Genomic DNA, 23,690 nt, shown 5'->3' on the forward strand with positions numbered 1-23,690 from the left:
ACTTATGTACATTTAGTTATATTACATGAATTGATATTATTAGGCTGTGTTTTCTAGGTAAACATTTTTCTGAGACCATAACAAGACAGGGCATTCAAAAGTAGAATCTGTATTCTTTTTGTTTCAGAAATATTTGAACCCATTAAACAAAAGTGGGGTTTTTGTTGTTGTTGTTGTTGTTGTTGTTGTTTGTTTGTTTTTCTGTAGAGATGGGGTTTCACTGTGTTATCTAGCCTGGTCTCAAACTCCTGGGCTCAAGCAGTCCTCCTGCCCTGGCCTCCGAAAGTGTTGGGATTACAGGCTTGAGACATTGCACCTGGGCAAAATGAAAGATTTTTGAATACCCAACTTGAACTAGGGACTTTAAGAGCACCATTACATTTTTCATTCATGTTTTGTTAAACATTTTAATCATTTTTTTTATTTGCAAAGGAAGAGAAACCACTGATGGAAAAGAACAAAATAAAGAAAGCAAAAACCGTGACATTTAATTTACTTGAATAATGAATTATTCATGTACTCATTTAATATTTATTGAGCACCAGCTATGTACCTTGTATTGTGCACAGTTCGAAGAATATGATGATGAGCAGAGAGTATATCTTTTAACAGAACCATGCTTATGAATAAATACCTGACACCTAGGTAGAATAGTATATTATTTCTGTTGCTTCCCTATTATTTCCCATAAGAAAAAAATTTAATTTAACTGGATGTTCCCTGACCTCTGGGCATTGTTAAAGGTACCCGCAGAGAATGGCCAGAAACCTTGTAGAAGCATGTAGGCACCATCACTATAACCATTAAGAACTTGGAATGCATGGGATATCCCAATAGGATTCTACTAGTGTAGCACTGATGGTATTAGTTATGGAATTTATCTGATTTAAAAATTGCCAGCTTAGGGTCAGCCTGATAGACTATATAGTATTGTCTTTTTTTTAAATACTAGAGCCAAGTGTGAGCCATATTAGATGATTTGTAGGTAATGCAGGTAATTAGTAGGATGAGGCAATGAATAGGATAAGATTCGAGGTCAGAGGAGAAATATGTGGGGAAGATTAAGTTAAATAAGTTAAACAATTTTGAAAGGTAGAAATTCTGTATTTTGTCTCTTTGACTTGAGCCAACTACTAATAAAATTATATTTTCAAAATAAATTTTTTCATTTTTAAGAAGACCACTCGAGTTCTTTGTGATAACTATATCCATAGTTAAGCAAGAGAAATATTCTTAACTTTTTGTTATTATTGTTATTGTTTTGAGAGAGGGTCTCACTGTTGCCCAGGCTGGAGACCTCTGCCTTCCAGGCACAAGCGATCCTCCGCCTCAGCTTCCCAAGTAGCTGGGAACACAGGGGTGTGCCACCACTCCTGGCTAGTTTTTGTATTTTTTTGTTAAGATGGGGTTTCATCATGTTGCCCAGGCTGGTCTTGAACTCCTGAGCTCAAGCAATCTGCCTGCCTAGGCCTCCCAAACTGCTGGGATTACAGGTATGAGCCACTGCACTTGGCCTTATTCTTGTCTTTTTAAATCGATATTAAAACTTACATGTAAATTAACACTGTTGAAATACACTGTTAATGATAAAGTGACACTTTGACCTATGTTCTATTTTTGCATAGCTGAAATAGTTGAAGAAGATTTCATTTTCTGTTCTTTCTGATATTATAGAAGGGGACTCAATGTTAAAGGGATGGAAATTTGTAATGATTTGAAGGAATTACTTTGGAAGAATGAAGAACAATACATATTCATCTGATTTTTGTGTACGTGGTATTAACAAAACCTAGCTTAAAAATTGGGAGGGTATTTTCACAGGGCTTGGCAAACATTTTCTGTAAAGAGCCCAGTAACAAACATTTTAGGTTTTGTGAGCCATGTGGTCTCTGTTGCAAGTGTTCAACTCTGCCATTGTAGCATGAGAGCCTAAGTGCATAGCCAATATGGAAACAAAGGAGCATGGCTTTGTTTCAACAAAACTTTATTTACAAAAGAAGGCAGCAGGCTGGATTTAGACCATAGTTTGCTTATCCCTATACTATAAAGGAATATAGGGAACTGCTGCATTTTTTAAATTTTTTACACTTTTTGCCTCATTTTAATAAATGTAAAATACAATAAGACATTCAAATACAAAATTGCACAAGCACTGCTATACAGATAATACCTGAGGCTTCTGAAACGGTAGTGTCTATTATGTGATTTCTCAAAAAGCTGATTAGTTAGTGTAAGGAAGTTCTGATTTTATTTACTGAAGTAGGTTTAGGAGTTTTAGTATGAAATTATGGAAGTCCAAGATGTTTGGAAGTTGAAAATCTGTGTAAAGGGTCACGGCCTGTCCCTGTTATGATTGTATTATGATTACAACCTCATTCAGGATATCAACAAAAGTTAAAATTGGGTGGTGGATTTCTGCTTTCTTTTTTAACTTATTCTCTGTTTTCCAATTTCTTTTTAAAAGAAGGTACTTTTACCTTCTGTATTTGTGTTTCATAATTTAAAGAAGATTATGTATAACATTTTGTGCAGCTGAGTCATCACTTTTCTAGTCAGGAAAATGTTTTATTTTTTATTTTTGTGAGACAGGGTCTCCTCTGTCACCCAGGCTGGAGCTTACTGCAGCCTCCACTTCCCAGGCTCAGGTGATCCGCCCACCTCAGCCTCCCAAGTAGTTGGAAATACAGGCATGTATCACCACACCCAGTTAATTTTTTGTAGAGACAGAGTTTCTCCACGTTGCCCAGGCTGGTCTCAAACTGCTGGGCTCAAGCTATGTGCCCGCCTTGACTTCCCAAAGTACTGGGATTATAGGCATGCGCCATCTCACCTAACTGGTTTTAAAATTTCATTAATTATCTGCTAAATATCTTCCTTAAGTGTGTCAGATTTTCTTTCATTATTATTATTTATTTTTTTATTTTTTATTTTTTTGAGACGGAGTCTCGCTTTGTCGCCCAGGCTGGAGTGCAGTGGCGCAGTCTCGGCTCACTGCAAGCTCCGCCTCCCGGGTTCACGCCATTCTCCTGCCTCAGCCTCTCCGAGTAGCTGGGACTACAGGCGCCCGCTACCACGCCCGGCTAATTTTTTGTATTTTTAGTAGAGACGGGGTTTCACTGTGGTCTCGATCTCCTGACCTCGTGATCCGCCCGCCTCGGCCTCCCAAAGTGCTGGGATTACAAGCGTGAGCCACTGCGCCCGGCTTCTTTCATTTTATGCTTATTTTGAAAAGCCTCATTAAGCACCCATGTCATGTGGATGGTATTACTAAAACACTCAAGTAATTGTAACGCACACAATGCGATCAAAACTTGTTTTGTAGAAAACTGTTTCACTTTTTAAAGTAATTTTTTCTTCATTGGCAGTTTTGTTAATGTAATTTAAATGTGTTTTGTGGAGAAAAATAATCTGTTTATCAGGTACAGTAGCTTACTAGCCAGCTGTTCTTTATACACAATCAAGTGAGGAGTGTGATCTTTTTGGCTTTCCAGCTTCAGATTTAATGACTTAAAATGGGAATTGATAAATGTCAGTCTTCCTCTAGAAACTATAGGTAATTAGAAAAATGGTATGGATACTTCATAATAGTATAGTTATTCTGATATATTTTTATTGATACATAGGTAGTTTTTATGTTAGTGTATTTGCTAAAACAGAATATGAAGACTGAAAGCTGGGATAACCAGACTTGTTTCTTCCTCTGGTAGCACTTTGTTCTATTAAAAGGAACCAGGCGTCTTTATGCTACTTTCAGTATATCTCGTTCTAACGCGCAACAGCGTCCCAAAAGGAAATGCTGAGCAAGAAGTTAGTAAATCTTTAACTGGCTTTAGATCTGCCACAGATTTTTCTCATTTGCCTGTTTGATTTCTCCCTGGGATGTTGAGATGCCTGATGAAAAAGAACAAGCATTTGGGACCAAAAGGAGCTGACACATGTCTCAAGTGATCTTGGAACAGGATATTGAGTCTTTAGATGAGGATCAGGAGTTAATTTGACTTATGGAGAAACTGGAAAAACTTGTCTTTTGTATTTTAGAACCTTTTCTAAAAATTCTGAACTGAGAGCTAGTTTGGGAGTAGGGGTTGTAACTGCCCTTAAAGGATACTCAAGACCTTGGAAAACAAACTGCAGTTTTAACTAGCACTAACTCTTTGTAGCACTGGAATATACCTACTAGGTGAATTTTTGTTTCCTGCACTTTGAAATATGAGAAGAATGTTTTATATTTCTCTTCCTGGGGATGGGGTTATGTGAACTTAAGGAAGGTCAACTAAATTGCTTTAAATTTAGCTGCTGACTGATTTTTTTCCTCCGCTTTTGGATTAATGGTCTTCAGTGCATATATAAGATGTTGTGGAGTGGAAAACGTGTAAAGTATTAGTGGGGTTTTTTTTTGTGGTGGTTTTTTGTTTTTGTTTTTTTTGAGATGGAGTCTTGCTCCGTTGTCAGGCTGGAGTGCAGTGGCGCCGTTTTGGCTCACTGGCGCCTCTGCCTCCCGGTTCAAGCAATTCTTCAGCCTCAGCCCACTGAATAGCTGGGATTACAGGTGCGTGCCAGCACACCCAGCTAATTTTTGTATATTTTAGTAGAGATGGGGTTTTGCCATGTTGGCCAGGCTGGTCTCTACCTCCTGACCTCAGGTGATTCACCTGCTTTGGCCTCTCGGAGTGCTGGGATTACAGGCATGAGCCACCGTGCCCGGCCTGGTGTTATTTTTTTAATGATGACCTTTAGAGCAATAGGTAAGTTTTATTTGAGGAGTTTCAAAAAAGAAGGGCTCTGGGTACCTACCCCAAAGAACTGTAAGCCAGGGACTCAAAAAGGTGTTTGTACACCATGTTCATAGCAGAATTATTCACTGTAGCCAAAAGGTGGAAGCAACTGTGTCTATTGACGGATGAATACATTAATAATAAATACACAGACACACACAATGGAATATTATTCAGCCTTGAAAAGAAAGGAAATTCTGACACATGCTAAGTGAAATAAGTCACAAAAGGACAAATACTATATAATTCCACTTATATGAGGTGCTTGAATTCATAGAGACAGAAAGTAGAATGGTGGTTGCCAGGGATTGGGGAGAGGGAGGATGGGGAGTTAATGTTTAGTGAATATGGAGTTTCAGTTTTGCAAGATGAAAGAAGTTCTGGAGATGGATGGTGGTGATGGTTGCACTGTAGTGCGAAAGTACTTAGTGTGACCGACCTGTACACATGAGAATGGTTAAAGTGGTACATTTTATGTTATGTATATTTTATCACGGTTACTTAATGAAAAGAGAAAAGTGCTGGGAATGAATAGTGTCTAGGCAGGCCTCAGTTTTGTGGAACTTTAGGATGAATTGCTTATTTAAAGAGGTGGTGAACTTTTGATCACTGTCTTTATAGAACAATCCTATTCTACCTTACCCATCCTTCCCTACCCTACCCAATCCTTTGTCTTTTTCATTAGCAATTTGGAGAACTTGCTTGTGGGAACTGTATTCTTGTTGTGACTTTTTATGAGGATTATAATTCTAAGTTTAGTGACTACATTTCTGCTTAGACTGAACCCAAAATATCTGTGATCTTGAATGAACCCTTCCTCCTTACCTCTTCTATTTTTTTCTGGGTAAACTTTAAGTTTTGAGTATTGACCTCCATGGGTATCATAAGTGTTCTGTGCTTTTAGAGCTTAGCTAGAGAATTTCTTAAAGATCATTCCAGAATTGTTACATGACTTTAAAATTAATGGCCCTTTTTCTCCCATAAGCGTTTTTTTCCTTTTTAATCTCATTTCAAAAATAGATGAACTCCTTCTAGAATAAATTAGAAAGTACAGATAAGCAGACAAACCCAGCAGTAATTCCATGACTCAGAAATAAGTGACAGAAACTTACATATGGTCTTCTGTAATTTTTCTGGCAGATACATGAGTATGTGTGTGAATTTTTTTTTTTTTTTTTTTTTTGATTGAGACAGAGTCTTTCGTTGTCACCCAGTCTGGAGTGCAATGGTGCCGTCTTGGCTCACTGCAACCTCTGCCTCCTGGGTTCAAGAGATTCTCTTACCTCAGCCTCCCGAGTAGCTGAGATTACAGGTGCCGGCCACCATGCCTGGCTAATTTCTGTATTTTTAGTAGAGATGAGGGTTCACCATGTTGGCCAGGCTGGTCTCGAACTTTCGACCTCAGGTAATCCACGCGCCTTGGCCGCCCAAAGTGCTAGGATTACAGGCGTGAGCCACTGCACCTGGACTGAATGTATTTTTTTATACTTGTGTCTAACTACCTATTTTAAATATCTCTTGTTTAACAAATTCAGGGCTTATGTATTTCTTGCCTTGGTATAAAATGACCATTAAAATGATGGAAAATCATCTACTTTTAATTTTCTTTCTGTTTTCAAGACAGCTTTAAGGAAATAATACCTTAAAACTTGTAATTACACACTCAGTTTCGACTTAATAAAATAGATTACCCAAGCAGCTGTGCTGTGACTTTCTCATGCATACTTGTTAATGAATTGGTACAGATAGTAAGTTAGAAACCCATTTATATAGTTGTGTTCATTTGAAGTGAACACAACCTTTTCCACTACCTTTTCCTTGGGTAGTGTTTTGCAAAATTTTTTGTCTTCTGAAATTAAACAAAAAAAGAATATTCAATTATCAGAAGATGAGAGACAGAAAAGATGGTATGTTGGGCATTTAAATGTATACCTTAAAACTATGGATCAGTTTTTTATCTTTTTGAAATTCGTAATTTGTTTTGCTGCCACCAGAAGCCTCACCTTCTAAGTTTAGATTTATTCATGTAATGTATGCTTTCAACAAGTGATCACAGACACAGTTTTTTCATTTGCAGTTGTACCATTAACTTTTTAATCTCTAGAAATTTCAGTGACAGAGTATTCTTTAGTCATTCTCTGAATGCTGATGATAGAGTTACCATTCAAGTCCCCAGGGAGGGAGATTTATAATAATGGCAGTGTACCAGGTCATTGCATGTTGCCTTATCAGCATAAAATAGTAACTAAGTCTTACTATCTCAGCGTAATGTCCCATTGAATTTTCTTTGCTTTACTGACCAACAAGGACGAACATATCTGGATGAATACTTTTAACACAAATTAATAGTGAGATTTCATCAATAAGTTTCTAGCAGCTATCACATTTACCTTTCTATTTCTTGAAATATTCTATGGATTGGGAAAGCAGTTACTGAGAACAGGAGAATCATCAGAGTCTGTTTTAGGGCTTGAGAAAGGGGTCTTTGGTTTATTCATTTGTTTCTAGGTTTTGAGAATGTGTAATGATAAGACATGGTCATGTTCTTAACTCCTAAAGGGGTTACAACTTAGTAGGAGAGACAGAAAAATGACAAATTAATGCTGCAGATTGGTGCTGGCCAATAGTAGCCACTGGCCACGGGTGGTTATTGAGCACTTGAATGTGGCTAGTGAGACTGAATAACTCAAGTTTTAATTTTAATTATTTATTATAAGTTAAATATGAAAACTGATGCTGGATTCATTTATTGGGAAACTTTGGAGAATGTTTGGAATAATTTGGATATATAAATCTACTTTTTCAACTGTACATTTTAAGAAATCGAAATATAGATAAAGTATTTCTGATGAAAATTTAGGACCTGAATTGAGATGTACTGTAAAATACACACTGGATTTTGAAGGCAGTCCAAAAATATAAAATATCTCAGTAATTTGTGTGCTGATTATATGATGAAGTGATAATATTTTGGATACATTGTGTTAAATATATTATTGTAATTCATTTTATCTCTTTTTTTTTAACCCTTTTAATGTAGCTAGTAGAAAAAATTACATACCTGGCTCATGTTATATTTCTATTAGATAGTGATGCTCTAGATGCATAGGAAGCCTATGAATTCTGCCTTTGGGGAATAGGGGAACATTTCAAAGACTTTGAACCAGTTCTTTATGGTTTTAAGTGTGGTTTGGTGATTGGGAATGGGTTATCTCAGAAGGATAAAGTAAAGGTTCGAAGGTCTGGGAGGAAAATGGTATGCATTAATAACAGAATTATGAGTAGCATGGGAATTTTGGAACAAAGAATATAGAGAGAATGGCAATAAATGAGGCAGAAAAGATGGGACTGGAGTACTTAAGAGCCACAGTTCTCTTTCAAGGTCTTTGGACTTATTTTATAGTTAATGAAATTTTCATTGATGTTTTTAAGCAGATGAGTAACAATATCAGATATCTGCTTTTAGAGAAACTAGTGGTACCATGGAGGATCAACTGGATGAGGCAAAGAAATGGGGGCAGTAGACCCCATATGTGATTTTAGTTATTCAGCAAAAGATGGACTAAGGCAGTTTATCTTGGGATAAGAGAGGAAGAAATTCAAAATATATTAGGATAGAGAATTAGTAGTACTTTGTTAGGGTAAAGAGAGGAGATACAGATGACTTTGAGATAGCTGCTTGAGGAGTTTATGATAGTATTATTTGATTTAGTGACTCCTGTAGGGTAGTATATTATGGAAGAAGGTTGAGGCAGAGGATGTAGTGAGTTTGAGGTACATGTGGAATATCCCTGCTGGTAGGCTTTCAGAATACATGTCGGTAGCTCCAGGAGAGGAGGATGTTTGAGGGAGAGATTTTGGTTTTATTGAAGCAGTAGAATTTAGGTAATAGATTTCCCAGGAGACTGTAAAAACAAGTAGGGAGTTAATTTTAGTGTGTGGATTTCATGATTATTTAGTTATATAAAAATAATTTTCACTCAGGAACTTATTGAGTGCCAATTTGTGCAAGTGCTATACTAGGCTCTGAAGATGAAGAGACAAACAAGACAAATGTTTCTGCCTTAAAGAGAATGAAGTTCTAGAAGGAAAGGCAAACAAGTAAATCTGGGATTAGAGTTTAGTGTCGTAAGTACTTGTGATGAGCTGTAGAGAAGTAAGGCTGAGGAAAGGATGAGTGTGAGGGCATGAAAGGAAAGGAGGCTGGAGAGATGTGGGCTCGATCTTGAAGGGGAAATTTGTCATTTGTTCCCTTTTTGGCAAATCTTTTGTCTATAATAAACTTCCTAATTGTGCACTCCCATGACTCTCTATGTGCTGGTTCCTATTAGTTCCCTCATTCTTTTTCACTGTGGTGTCTGTCACCTCTTCTCTGTCAACCCTCTAGGTACAGATAGATAGTCTTTACCAGTGGTTGTAGTTTATAGCATCGCACGATTGCTGCAATAAACTGCTTGCAGCTGTTATTGAGGGTTGGTAGCAGAGAGATGATTTCATCAGTATGTTTGTGTATGGCTTTTTAGAAACAAGTATTTGTCAGACATCATAGCTTTTCTACCTGATACCTGCTTTATTATTGTCTTTGTCAGGGGAGGCGGGAGAGATGGTGACAGATCTGTGACAGGGTGAAGAGACTGTTCAGGCTGTTGGCCAAGGTGATAAAAGGAGAGGGGGAGGACAGAAGCAAGCTGTAAGGTGACAGCTAAGTCTTAGCATATGAATATAAGGTAAGGTAACCAACCCTGTAGTAATAGAGCACCCTTGAGTTGCAATAACTAGAAAATCACCTGAAAAAAAATCAGTAAGGAAAATCATGTGTTTACCATGAAAACTGATGTCTATTAAAGATACCATGATAACGAATTCACTTCGTTACCAGTTGTGTTTCCTTATTCAAAGGTCGTTTTCCGTATTTGTGTGTTATATCCGAAGAACAATAAAGTGTTGCTTGTGCTTGAAGTGCCCTTCACCACTCTCTTGACTTTCTCCTGTTTTCCTTTAAAGATCATGTTAAACATCTGTTGTGAACCTTTTTCTGCATGCTGTGTCTCACCTCCTATCCCTGTTTAGTGCTAGGTTTTTCTGTGCTTCTAGAGCATCCTGTACACTTCTCTCTGCAGCAGTTAGCTGTGTCATTAGAGTAGTTTTGTCCTCTTTATTAGGCTATTGGCTCCTCAAGGACAGGGACTGTCCTATTTTCATCTACTGCCCAGCTCATAATTAGTACTTAAATGTTAAGTAAACCATGAAAATACCAGTGTACTCTATAGGGCTTGAAATCTCAATGCAGTCACACTTTAGACAGGAACATTAGAATTTGTAAGTTTTTGTTTTCAAAATTATTAAACAAGGGTGGTATATGTTTTTTCCCCTAAAATTTGGCTTTAAATGACTTTCATTTAGAAAGTTATATTTTTCAGGTAATATTGATCATGTAATTTTTAGTTGTCAAACTAAACAAAATTTGTTTGTGAACTAAAACCAATTTTAGTCCTGTTTTAGCTGAGCATTGTCCCATTGACAAATTTTTGCTTTTTGTACTCTGTTAACTGGCCCAATGTTATAATTTATATAACTACACAATTTATTATTATATAAAAATTATGGCTGGGTACGGTGGCTCAGCCTGGAATCCCAGCACTTTGGGAGGCTGAGGCGGGTGGATCATCTGAGGTTGGGAGTTCGAGACCAGCCAACATGGAGAAACCCAGTCTCTACTAAAAATACAAAATTAGCTGGGTGGAGTGGTGCATGCCTGTAATCCCAGCTATTCAGGAGGCTGAGGCAGGAGAATTCGCTTGAACACAGGAGGCGGAGGTTGCAGTGAGCTGAGATGGCACCATTGCACTCCAGCCTGGGCAATGAGAGTGATATTCCATCTCAAAAAAAAAAAAAGAAAGAAAGAAATTATGGTAAAGGAGACTTTAAGCAGCTAAAGTACAAAAATACATAAATGTCTTTTTCTGTATATGATTTAAAATAGGATTAAAAAAATAAGTTCAGCTTTAGAGCCTGATACGATCAGGCTACCAAACATTTATGGTAAATGTTTTTTTCCATAAGTCTAAATTAAAGGTATGATTATAGGCTGTAGGGATTTATACTATTCAGTAATATAAATATAATTCTGTACTTGTAGTAAGGTAGATACCTAGGTATTAATACTGAGTAGCATGTGCTGATTAAGAAGCAAGAGGTGTAGCTCCTTAGTATGGATTCTGCCATTCTCGGAAGTTTATTATAGAAGCAATTCTGAACTAATGTCAAAAGTAAAAAGAGGACAAATCTCAGTATTTTTTGGTATTAAAAAAAGTAACGATGCAGAAGGAATCTAAGTTTAAAGTTACCTTCTTATATATATGGTTCCCCAATTTTCCTTTTCAGTGGATAATGGGAGGATTATTTTAGTCTATCTATAGATAAAGTAGAACAGGCCAAGTCTTTTTTTAAATATGAAATTAGGTCATGTGCAGAGGTACTGGTCCCAATTCAGTTGTTAATTAATGACAGATATAACCCATAAAATTAACTTTGTTTTTTTTTGGGGGGGGGGGGGGTGGTGTTTTTTTGTTTGTTTGTTTTTGAGACAGAGTCTTGCTCTGTCATCCAGGCTGGAGTGCAGTGGTGTAGTTTTGGCTCAGTGCAACCTCCACCTCCCAGGTTCATGCAATTCTCCTGCCTCAGCCTCCCAAGTAACTGGGATTACAGGCGCTCACCACCACGCCTGGCTAATATTTGTATTTTTAGTAGAGACAGGGTTTCACCATGTTGGCCAGGCTAGTCTTGAATTTCTGACCTCAGGTGATCCGCCTGCCTCAGCCTCCTGAAGTGTTGGCATTACAGGCATGAGCCATGGTGCCTGGCCTGTTTTTTTTTTTTTAAAGTATGAAAATTCCATTTATTTTTGTTGGTGACAATTCATGAACAGAGTTCTTATAAATGTTAGAAAGCTAATTTTTATTTGACTCATATATTGGAAGTACTTATATCTTACTGCTTATTCATTTTAACTCTGATTTATCTGCAGAGTAACAGCAAATGGTGGTATGGACTTAAGAATTGTCTTTCAGTATTTATGTTTTTATAATACAAATGTATTGGGCTGAAGAGGTGAGTTTGCCCTAAGCCCACTCAGGAACATTGACTTTTGAATAATAATGAACATAAATATCACATAGAGTATTTAAAAATATGTATTTTTTGAGACAGGGTCTTATTCTGAAACCCAGGCTGGAGTGCAGTGGCTCACTGCAGCCTTGACCTCCTGGGCTCAAGTCTTCCTCTCACCTCAGCCTTCCAAGTAGCAGGGACCACAGGCATGTGCTACCCTGCCTGGCTAATTATTTTTTATTTTTTGTAGAGACAGGGTCTCTGTGTTGCCCAGGCTGGTCTTGAACTATTGGGCTCAAGTGATCTTCCCGCTTCAACCTCCCAAGGTGCTGGGATTAGAGGTGTAAGTCACCACACCTGGCCCCAAAATATAAATTCTTGACTAACCCCCAGCCACTATCACCACTTGCCACCCCCAGTAACTCTGGAATGTGGCCCAAGAATTTTAATAAGCAACCTCAGATGATTCTGATGACCCACTGACTTCCTGTGAAGAAACACTAGTTTCTATAGGGTCAATACTATTGTTGTCACTTTTGTAAGTCTGGTGGACTAGGCAAGGGCCCATCCTGCCCCACATCCTTGTCCCCTCAAACTCTAAAGGTGATCATTCTCATTATAATAAAATCGGGAAATAAATCACATAGAAAAAAACATATATAATACTAATATCCAGAGAAAACTGATAATATTTTAATTTTTCTTTATGCTTTAAAATTTAATTGGAATTTCATTGTATTGTTTTATCTTCTGCTTTTCTTAGTTGCCCTTATACATTTTTTTTTCCTGGACCTGCTGATGGCAGATCATGCAGATTTTTTTTTTTTTTTTTTTAAGATGGAGTCTTGCTCTGTCACCCAGGCTGGAGTGCACTGGTGCCATCTTGGCTTACTGCAACCTCTGCCTCCAGGGTTCAAGTGATTCTCCTGTCTCAGCCTCCCAAGTAGCTGGGATTACGTGCGCACCACCACGCGCAGCTAATTTTTGTATTTTTAGTAGAGACGGGGTTTCGCCATGTTGGCCAGGCTGGTCTTGAACTCCTGACCTCAGATGATCTGCCCTCCTTGGCCTCCCAAAGTGCTGGGATTACAGGTGTGAGCCACTATGCCTGGCCAGATTTTTTTTTTTTTTAATCAGAAATCATTCATAGCATTTTCACTGCTAGTATTAGTATTGCCTCATCTGTTGAGTCATGATTTACTTAACCATTTTTCTGTTGTTAAATGTTTAGGTTGTTTCTGATTTATTTCTTACAAATAACACTGGAATGAACATCTTTGTTAGGAAGGCATTTTTTCTGTCTTTAGGAATTTTCTTCCCTTTGTTCAAGGGTCTAAAAATATTTTTTTAAAACTCATGAAACGTACTGCCAAACTTTTCCAGAAAGGTTCTGCTGATTAAAGTTACCAGCAGTAAACTAGAGTTGTTACATCCCACCTTCACCAGCATTGAGTGTATTTCTTAAAAAAACATATTTTTAGTTCGCTAGAAAAGACAGTGCATTATTACTTAACCATCCTTTGTTGTAGTTAAATATATATTTTGTGCATATGTAAAGATTAGTTTGATATTTTACGCTAAGTATTTTTTATGCCAAGAACCTATATTTTCAAGCTTGAGGAAAATTGTTGGTAATCAATCAGTGTTAATTCCCTTGAATTTTTCAGTGGTTTAGGCAATAATAAACGTGCACTTTCTTTTTGCCAGAGATCGGAGTGTTTCACAAATACGGAGTCCTCGTCTAATCTTTTCTCATACACTTTGAAAATTGAAGATTTAAGCTGATTTTAAGTATGGAACTCATTCATTAAGAAAACAAGGTTCTTCGGGAGGTGGAGGCTGCAGTGAGCTGAGATCACACCATTGCTCTCCAACCTGGGTGACAGGGTGAGACTCCGTCTCAAAAAAAAATATTCGGGAGGAAAAAAAAACAAGGTTCTTATTTCTACTAGAAACTAACTTTTTACCTTTCATTGTCAATAAACCTAATTATCTGTGCTTCTACTTAGAATTACTGTTAAGTCTCTAGATTTCAAACATAATTCCACCTGTTTCTTGGTTTATCAGTTTTGAAGAATGCCATCCAAATTTAGATTCCCTGATTTTTAAAAATTAGGGGCTGGGCACGGTGGCTCACACCTGTAATCCCAGCATTTTGGGAGGCTGAGGCGGGTGGATCACCTGAGGTCAGGAGTTTGAGACTAGCGTGACCAACATGGAGAAATCCTGTCTCTACTAAAAAAAATATAAAACTAGCCGGGCATGGTGGCTCATGCCTATAATCCCAGCTACTCAGGAGGCTGAGGCAGGAGAATCGCTTGAACCAGGGAGGCAGAGGTTGTGGTGATCTGAGATTGTGCCATTGCACTCCAGCCTGGGCAACAAGAGCGAAACTCCATCTCAAAAAAAAAAAAAATTAGGGAGCATTTCCTTCAACTTTTTCTCTTCTCATTGTATTATGTTTATAATTATTTCCATTTCTTGTATTATTCCCAGTGTTTGTCCTGTTCACTCACCGAGATTGCTAGACTCTGGATTTCCCCTTGCTGGGCTGATTCCTGCAAACCACTTCCGGGCACAAAGCTTGGGAATGGTAGGATTCACCTTGTTTCTCTCAAAGATTACAGTCTGCAGCTGCTTGTTGTACAATGCCTCACAGTACTTGTTTTCTGTATTTTACTCGCTTTTCTAGTTTATGGCAGGAAAGTAGTTTCAGATCCTCATGGCTGGTAGCTGAAGTCTTTAAAAACTTCTTAATTGCTGAATTGAGTGATTCTTTCAGAGTCCCGGTATTGAAGTCTTTGAATTTGATACTGTCAAGTTTCCCTTCTTTTGAAATTTTCCTTCTTGACTTTCAAATGCTACTCTTTTCTGGTAGACCTTCTACTTCTAACTTTCTTTTTCTGCCTCCTTCACTTAGTCTGGTTCTTTAGTTATGTTAATTGCAATAATAATTATTATAATAACAATAGAAATCACTGTACGAGATCATGTGCTGACTTTAAACTTATGTTCTCATTTTAATTCATAAAGCAACAGCTTAGTATTTTCCAGGGTTCTCTTTTCATCCTGCACTTACTCTGTATGCTTTCGTATGTTATTGACCCCACCTGTATATTAATGACCTTTATATTTTTAGCCCTGATTTTTTTTTTGAGACAGAGTCTTGCTCAGTTGCCCAGGCTGGAGTGCAGCGTCGCGATCTTGGCTCACTGCAAACTTGGCCTCCTGGGTTCATGCCATTCTCCTGCCTCAGCCTCCCGAGTAACTGGGACTACAGGTGCCCGCCACCATGCCTGGCTAATTTTTTTTTTGTATTTTTAGTAGAGATGGCGTTTTGCCATGTTAGACAGGATGATCTCGATCTCCTGACCTCGTGATCCACCGGCCTCGGCCTCCCAAAGTGCTGGGATTACAGGCGTGAGCCGCCGTGCCCAGCCAGCCCTGATTATTGTAAATTGGGAACTGAGTTCCCAATTAATATAACCAACAATCTATTACCATTTCCACTTGGGTTTTCAAAAGACTTATCAACCTAATGCAATCTAAATGTAACTCCTGTTTGCTCTTCTCTTTCCATTCTTTTCTTCATCTTGACATTAACTGTAGTAAAACTACACACACGGTAAAACAAACTGTACTTCACATAAGCAAACATACAACCTGTATATTAATTTAACCTTCTGATTGTTTCTTGAATCTGTCCCTGCTTCTGCGTTCCCACTGTCTTGTCCTATTGCAGCTCTCTTCATCTTGTCTGTACTACTATACCAACCTCCTAGTTGCGTCTCTCTAAAATCCGTAATATTTTAAAAATTTAAATCAGAATGCACTTCCTGGCTTAATCTTCAGTAGTTTCCTAAATGCTTCTGGATATTTGCTTTGCAACGTGACCTTCAAACTCTCTGTGCTGTCACTTGCTTTTCCTTAGGCCTTTCACTTGCTGCTCCTTTTACATACCCTGTATGTATGTCAGCATCATTCCCTGAAAGTACCATGCTGTTTTTCCTAGCTTTTGTTCTTGCTTCCTGCTGTTTCCCCAACTTTTATTGGGCTAACTCCTGTTTATTTATTTCTAAGGATTAGTCACTTGTTTCCAGGTCTCTTCCTTTTTGCCTCCACAGTGTCCCATGAGTAGCTCTAGCATTGTGTCTATTATTATCATGTTTCACTTTCCTTTACCATGTTACGAGGTTCTAGAAGGCAAGGAAATTTTAAATTCATAATTTGTAGCCTAATCACCTAGCTTGAGTACATGATGCTCAATTCATTTGTCAATAGTTTCTAGCTTAAAAAGGGACACAGCTGTCCATCATTTTTTCAAAACTAGAAGTGTGGATGTTTTCTTAGTTTCCTCTCTTTATCACATCTAACTGGTTCCAAGTCCCTAATTTTCCTTTTTTTGGAGGAGATAATGTTTTTTCATACTTTTGTTCGTGTTTGTCATTAGTTTGTTTATTCATTTAACAAATTACATTAAGTGCTCCTGTGTACTGGGCAGTGTACTGAATATTGCATGCCAAATATTGCATCGTATTTATGGAATCTATCGGTTAATTTTTGGAGAATTAGCATGTTTATGAAGTTGGTTTTATTTTCCATTTAGGGACAAGGGTTTATCTATTGAAGCTTAATTTTAGGTACCTGAGGAAGGTTTTACAAATATTCTTACTTGATTTTGTACATTTCTTTTAAGGCTTATTTGTGTTAGTTTTTTTCCTATTATGAATGAGATTTTTTTGTTGTTATATTTTCTAATTTGTCATTGCTTATGTATGGGAAACTGACTAGATGATCAACAATCTGGCCAATTCACGAAACTCTTTTAGTAGTTTTTGTGGATTTGGGTTTTTAACTATTGGGTATTTCAATGACAAATGACAGTTTCTTTTTTCTTTTACGTATTTTATGAGTTTAATTCATTTTTTGTATCTTAGCACAAATCCAGTACAGTGTTGAGTAGAGCAATTATACTTGGCACTTAGTTATAAGTGAGATATGTTTACAGTGTTCTTCTATTTAATTCTTCCCTGCTCTTGTTTCAAAATTATGTTAACCTTATAGACCATAATATACTTCAATTTTAATCTTGACTTTAATGAAAGAACTTATCTGCCTTGTTGATTGTGATGTTTACTTTAAATACTAATAATTTTTAAAAGTCACATTAAGGAAGTGTCACCTGTTCCTATCTTGCTAAGAGTTATATCCTGAATCTGTGAATTTTATCAGATGCTTTCTTGGTGTCTGTAGAGATGATCGTGTGTATCTATGAATCTAAAGAATTACAATATGAGATTTCCTAAGGACAGACTTTCTTAATATCTGTGCTTGTTTCATTTAATGTAGTGCTAGATTTCTAATGTTTTATTTAGGATATTTTCTTCCGTATTTATAAGTGAGATATGTTACAGTGTTCTTTTATTTAATTCTTCTCTGCTCTTGTTTCAGAATTATGCTAGCCTTATAGATTGTGCTGAAGGCCACTTCAGGTTTTTCTAGCTGGAAAAACTTTAAAAATTTAAACTGTTTAAACAACAGGAATTAATTGTTTCTTGAAGATTTAGTAGAGTTTGTTCATCAACATCATTTAGAAAATGGCTGTTTCTTAGCATCTTTATTTCCCCAAGTTCTAGTCAAGTATCAGGAGCAAAGTAAGAACTTCTTTAATATTGGTTGAATAAGTATTCTCTAGATATTTTAGGTTCTGAGACATGATTTACCGTATAGAATTTTTATATTAACAGAATTTATTTTCATCAGAGAAAACACATTCACTAGGATATGGAATTAATCTGAAGGAGAAATGATATCTGTCTCCACGGATAGATTTTCTTCATAGAAAGATGTTGTTTAGTGATAAATTTGAAGCTAACATTTTAAGGAAAATAGTTGAATTTGCATCAGTGAATATTGTACATGTATAACTACCATGTGTAAGAAGACCAAAAGTGACCATTTCACAAACATGTGTTTGTGTTTGGGTTATTTTTACTGTTTTCACAGTTAGAGCTTATTCTGTGATTTAAACTCATAAACATTATAGACAAATATTTTTAGAAGTTAAAGTTCTTTAATTTCAATAAAACTGATTTAGTCTTTCCATTCACATTCTTCTTTTCAAATTCAGTATGTTAAAGCATTCATGAAACTCTAGTTGCATTTCAGAAGTAATTGAACATCTGAATATAATTCTAGGATTTGTAGGGAAAAGCAGTGGTTCCTCAACTAGGGCCAGTTTTGCCCCCAAGGGACATTCATCAGTGTCTGGAGGCCTTTCAGTTGTCACATTGGAGGCGTGTGTGTGTGTGTGTGTGTGTGTGTTGTGTGTGTGCATGCGCCACTGTTATCTGGTGGGTAGAGGTCAGGGAAGCTGATAAACATCCCACAGTGCAGAGGATAGCCCTCACAACAAATAACTTTGTGTCTCAAAATGTCAGTGGTGCTAGGGTGAAGAAATTCTGCTGTAAAAGGAAAATATATACAGAAATACAAATACATAATATAAGCAGGTGTTCTCAGACGTGTGTTTTTTTTCTTCAGCAACTGAAGTTCTGTGTAACGTAATACAATTTACAGTGCTCTTATACAAAGGGTATGAAGTATCTTGCTCTTGACTGACATCTAGTGAGATATTTAAAAATAAAAAAGCTGTAGCTAAACATTAAACATGTAAATCAGTTACTACTAATTCTTACTTTTCTACTGTTAGGAAATTCACAAACAAGGAAGCTAGGAAAAGATTAAATGATTTGTTTATAGCCTCTGAGAAATTATACCTGAGAAGGAATAGAATGCAGTAAATTCTTAGCTTAAGTATTATTCCTCTTTTAGGTTTCACTTATGTTCCTGATTTAATGTTAGAGCTTAGAATATGAAGTCTTTCTTTTGATAATTTTCATAATAAAAGCTGTGCTACTCATATGTAAAACTTTTTATATTTTAAAATATTGCCTAAAATCGTAGAATTTCAGAGCCAAAGAAGACCTTGGTGGTTTAGTCTAATTCCTTCATTTCTTGAGATAAAAAATTTCACTTTCAGAGAAGTAAAGTGATCTTACCCAATATCATACAACTTGTTAGTGCCAGATCTTGAATTAGAACCCACAGCTCTTGACTGTTCATCACATTGTTTCAGGTAAAGGAAAGTATTATGCATACTTTGGATTCGGTTTGAAGCTTTTATTTATTTTTTAATGAAACTATGAATATTAAAACTGTTAAATTATTATTTCCTTAGAATATATTCACCTGTATATATGTTTTAAAATGAGTTAGTATTATGTTTATAAATCTCCTGTTTCATTTAATTTTGACTTAAATGTTATACCGGTTTAAACATGAAATTTAAAAATGTTTATTTCACAGGCAACCACACCTCCAAATCAAGGAAGGCCAGATTCTCCTGTCTATGCTAATCTTCAAGAACTGAAAATATCCCAGTCTGCTCTTCCCCCACTTCCTGGGAGCCCGGCAATTCAGATTAATGGAGAATGGGAAACTCATAAAGACAGCTCAGGGCGTTGCTATTACTATAACAGAGGAACACAGGAAAGAACTTGGAAACCTCCTCGCTGGACTCGGGATGCAAGCATCAGCAAAGGAGATTTCCAAAATCCAGGGGATCAAGAGGTATGAGTAATTAAGGAATCAACTGCAAGTTACCAGATTTTCTCTTTTCATTATTCAGAAACCAAAGAAGTAAATAGTTTTGTTTCTTACTGTCAGCATGTTAAAACACTTGAATCTCTAAGATCATTAAAAATTCTTTCCAAGCTTTACTAATATTAATGCTAGCTACTTCCTAATCTCTGACTAATGGACAGCTGCTAACCTGACGGTGTGCGTACTAGTTCCATAACTGGGTTTAAGTTGTCTAGTGCCAGTGCACTCCCTTATGTCTTAGAAGATGCTATTTCAGTTGTTACTGCACAAGCCGATGATATTTTAAGTTAAATTTAATTCAATTTTTTAAGAGATGGAGTCTAGCTCTATTGCCCAGGCTGGAGAGCACTGGTGCAATGATATCTCACTGTAGCCTCAAACTCTTGGGCTTAAGCGATCTTCCCACCTTAGCCTCACTAGTAGCTGGGACTACAGGCACATGCCACTGGCTAATTTAAAAAAATTTTTTTTGTAGAGATAGGGTCTTGCTGCCTGACTTCAAGCAGTCCCCTGTCTCAGCCTCCCAAAGTGCTAGGATTACCGGCATGAGCCACTGCACCTGGCTGTCCAGTGACATTTTTTAGAAAAAAATAGAAAATATGTGATGTGACCCAGCAAAATAAATAGAAATAATATACTTCTCTGTTGGCTTAGTATGGCTACCAGACTACTTCCCATTTTTTCTCTTTGTCAGTCAGCGGTACAAGACCATTGTTTTACTTATATATGAGGGAAATAATTGTAATTGCTTTGCTACAATTGAATCATTCTGTTAAGTCTAACAATTCACTTTAAAATCATTATTTTCTCTAACAAGTGTCTGTACTCTTTTTCTCCTTCTGGTTTCACCTTCCTCTATACCTCTTGCAGGATGGTGCAGTAAATTGGCCAGCTGTGTTTTAGAAACACTTATCTTAGTAGTCTGGCAAGAGGCCTTGGGATTACTTAAACGTACAGGAGTAACTTGGTAGGATTGATAGAATAGAATGAAATCCTGCCATTTGGTAGATTGGAGCTCCTCCACCTGCATAGGATATCCTGCTCTTATAGAAAGCAGCTAGCTCATACAAATAAAAGCAAGCTTCAAGTAGATAGGAGCTAGAAAAATCAGGGAACACATCTTGTATTTGGCAGACTCCCAAAAGCTTTTTGTAGTTAATAACTCCCTTCTTTTCCCATTTTTCAGCTCGTTTATTTATAGCTTTAGTTTGGTAATAATTTGTGTTTTTAGTGTTCAAGTGAGAGCAAAAATAGAAAAATTGTTCGTGTTTAACTATCGTAAGAAAGGAAAATTTGGCTGGGTGTGGTGGCTCATGCCTGTAATTCTAGCACTTTGGGAGGTGGATCAGTTGAGGTCAGGAGTTTGAAACCAGCCTGGACAACATGGTGAAACCCTATCTTTAAATTAGCTGGGTGTGTTGGCGGGCACCTGTAATCCCAGCTACTTGGAAGGCTGAGGCAGGAGAATCGCTTGAACCCGGGAGGCGGAGACTGCAGTGAGCCGAGATTGCGCCACTGCACTCCAGTCTGCGCAACAGATTGAGACTCCATCTCAAAAAAAAAAAAAAAAAAGGAAAATTTTGTTTGAATTGTACATTAGAAAGATTTGAAAATAAGCTATCCAGTGTATCAATAATAAAGTAAAATTTTACAATTTTGGAGAATTAGGAAAAAGACTAAATTATAGACTAAAAGAATTTAAGTATACATAGGAACTTTTAACATGTTTCTTAGCTATTTTAGTAAATAGATAGGAGTGACTTGTATACAGGGTCTCAATTTACATTACTGGTCTCTATACAAATTATATGAAGATTAATATTTCCAAAGTGGCTGGAGCACATCTTCCAGTGACTTCTTGAGAAAAGTTGTGTATGGGAGGTAAAATGGAAACTATGTGTGTATGAAAATGTCTGTCTTCTCCTCTCGTATTTAACTGATAGTATTCCTGGGTATAGAATTCTAGGATGGAAATTATTTTCTCTCACAGTTGTGAGGCATTTTGAACTTTAATGGGTATCTGGGTCAGCCCGTCATTGGGGAATCTCCAGTGTTAGACCCATTAGGTCTTTCCTTTTGGACCAATCAGAATGTCCACAGACGTCTTTAGGTCTCCTGCCTGTACACGGTTAAGGGCTGTCTGTGTCTTGGTATTGGCATTCATTTTGCACGTGGTGCCTCAGTCTCCTTTCTCTTGGTACCCATGTCCCTATTGTGTCTATTGTCCCCCAACTCAGAATCTTAGTATTTTTCCCTTCTCAGAGGGAATAACTCTCCATACGTCTGCTGGGGTAGGGACGGGCTGCACACCTAGCAGCCAGGTATGTAGAAGGAGATTCTGGCATTTTTAATCCTTATTTTAGTACCACTGCTTTCACTCCCCAGTTTCACAGATACCTGATACCGTCAGTTGCTGAGCCGGTTGCAGATTCTGTTCTGTAAGCTTGTTGGGTTTATTTTCCCCTACTCTCCTTTGTCTGCACCATACTGGTTTAGATTCTACTTTCTTCTTTGTAGGTAATTCAGGTTTTTTGTTCATCTGCTTGACTGTTGTTCTCCCTGTTGTTGTGGGTTTACATCATTTTAAGCATATTTCACTGTTCTGATTTTAGTGGGGTTTGAGAGGGAGCAACTGTTGGCTCTTCTGTCTTAACACAGAAGCTTATTATTTTAGTGGTTACCCCAGAACAATCATTCGTAGTAGGGCTGATTTCACCTTTCAGGGACATTTGGTAAAGTCCGAAGACTTGTTTTGGTTGTCACAGTGTGGAACGTGCTACTGACCTCTAGTGGGTAGAGGCCAGAGATGCTGCCGAAACAGGATCTTGTTATGTTGCCCAGGATAGACTCAATGCTCAAACTCCTGGGCTCAAGCAGCCCTTTTGCCTTCAGCTTCCCCAGTAGCTGGGACTACAAGTATGGGCCACCATGCCCAGCTTTAGCATGCGTAGTCAGTCTATGCATAGTCTAAAGTTAATCACTATCTTCTTGTTCCTTGAAGCCATATAGGATCTATGTGTGCTGTTGTGCTGTTGCTGTCATATGTTGTATTTCAATTTTTTAGCCCCTTTGTTATTGTTGTACATGACTCTTAAAATTAATCCTGATTTTTACCACCTTCTTTTCTCACATTTTCTTCTTCTGTCATAAATACTAGCCTTTTTTGGCAGGAGACAGGGTTTTGCTCTGTTGCCTAGGCTGGAGTGCAGTGCTGTGGTCATAGCTCACTGCAGTCTCAAACTCCTGCACTCAGCCATCCTCCTGCCTCAGACTCCCAGGTAGCTGGGACTACAAGCGTGAACCACCATGCCTGGCTAATTTTTTAATTTTTTTGTAGCTATGGGGTGTCACTGTGTTGACCAGGCTGGTCTTGAACTCCTGGGCTGAAATGATCCTCCCACCTTGGCCTCCTGAAGTGCTGGGATTACAGGCATGAGCCACTGTGCCCAGCCATAAGTACATGCTTTTAAATTCCTTCATGAGGGTCTGTTAGTAGTAGAATCTTAGTTTTTGTCTGAAAATTTATTTTACTTTTACTTTTGAAGAACATGGGTATATAATTCTAAGCTGACTGTTTACTTGTTTGTTTTTTTCCTTGTTCATTGAAGATTTTATTCTCATATTTTCCGGCTTCCATTATCGATGCTGAAAATTCAGATGTCAATCTGACTGTCTTTTCTTTAAGCGTAGTTTGTCTCTTTTTGTTGGCAGCTTTAAAGATCATGTGTCTATATTTTTACTGTGATGTAGCTGGGTAAAGGTATTTTTATTTTCTGCAAGGGCTTTGTTGGGATTTCCGAATTTGAGGAGTCCTGTCTTTGATCAATTCTGGAAAATTCTTAGCTGTATCTGAATATTGGCTCGCCCCCATATTCTCTTTCTTCTTATTCTAGAACCTTGATTAGATGAATGTTTAATCTTACGCTGTTCATCCATGTCTCTCTGTGCCTCATTTTCAGTATTTCAAGATCCAGCTTCTATTTGGTATTTTTCTCTTTGTCTATACCTTCATTTGATGTTAAGTCAATCCTTGAATTGTAAAAAAGTATTTTTTTATTTGTTTAGGGGAGTTTCCCGATATCACTACTTTGAAAAGTTTTAAACCTTCAAAAATTTAAAAGAACAGTACAGTGAACATTA

At 37.3% G+C, this 23,690-nt stretch overlaps 1 protein-coding gene across 7 annotated transcripts in view; it reads left to right on the forward strand.

Moving 5' to 3' along the window:
* The window catches only part of ARHGAP12 (Rho GTPase activating protein 12), a 130,796-nt gene that overhangs the window by 50,109 nt on the left and 56,997 nt on the right, over nucleotides 1-23,690 (forward strand). For all 7 annotated transcript variants that reach the window (XM_032143973.2, XM_032143989.2, XM_032143953.2 and 4 more), the window contains exon 4: nucleotides 19,254-19,517. In XM_032143973.2, coding sequence (XP_031999864.1) covers nucleotides 19,254-19,517 — 264 coding nt within the window. The remainder of the gene's footprint in view (nucleotides 1-19,253; nucleotides 19,518-23,690) is intronic.

Source organism: Hylobates moloch, unplaced genomic scaffold, assembly GCF_009828535.3.
Source record: "Hylobates moloch isolate HMO894 unplaced genomic scaffold, HMol_V3 SCAFFOLD_3, whole genome shotgun sequence".
NCBI lineage: Eukaryota > Metazoa > Chordata > Mammalia > Primates > Hylobatidae > Hylobates > Hylobates moloch.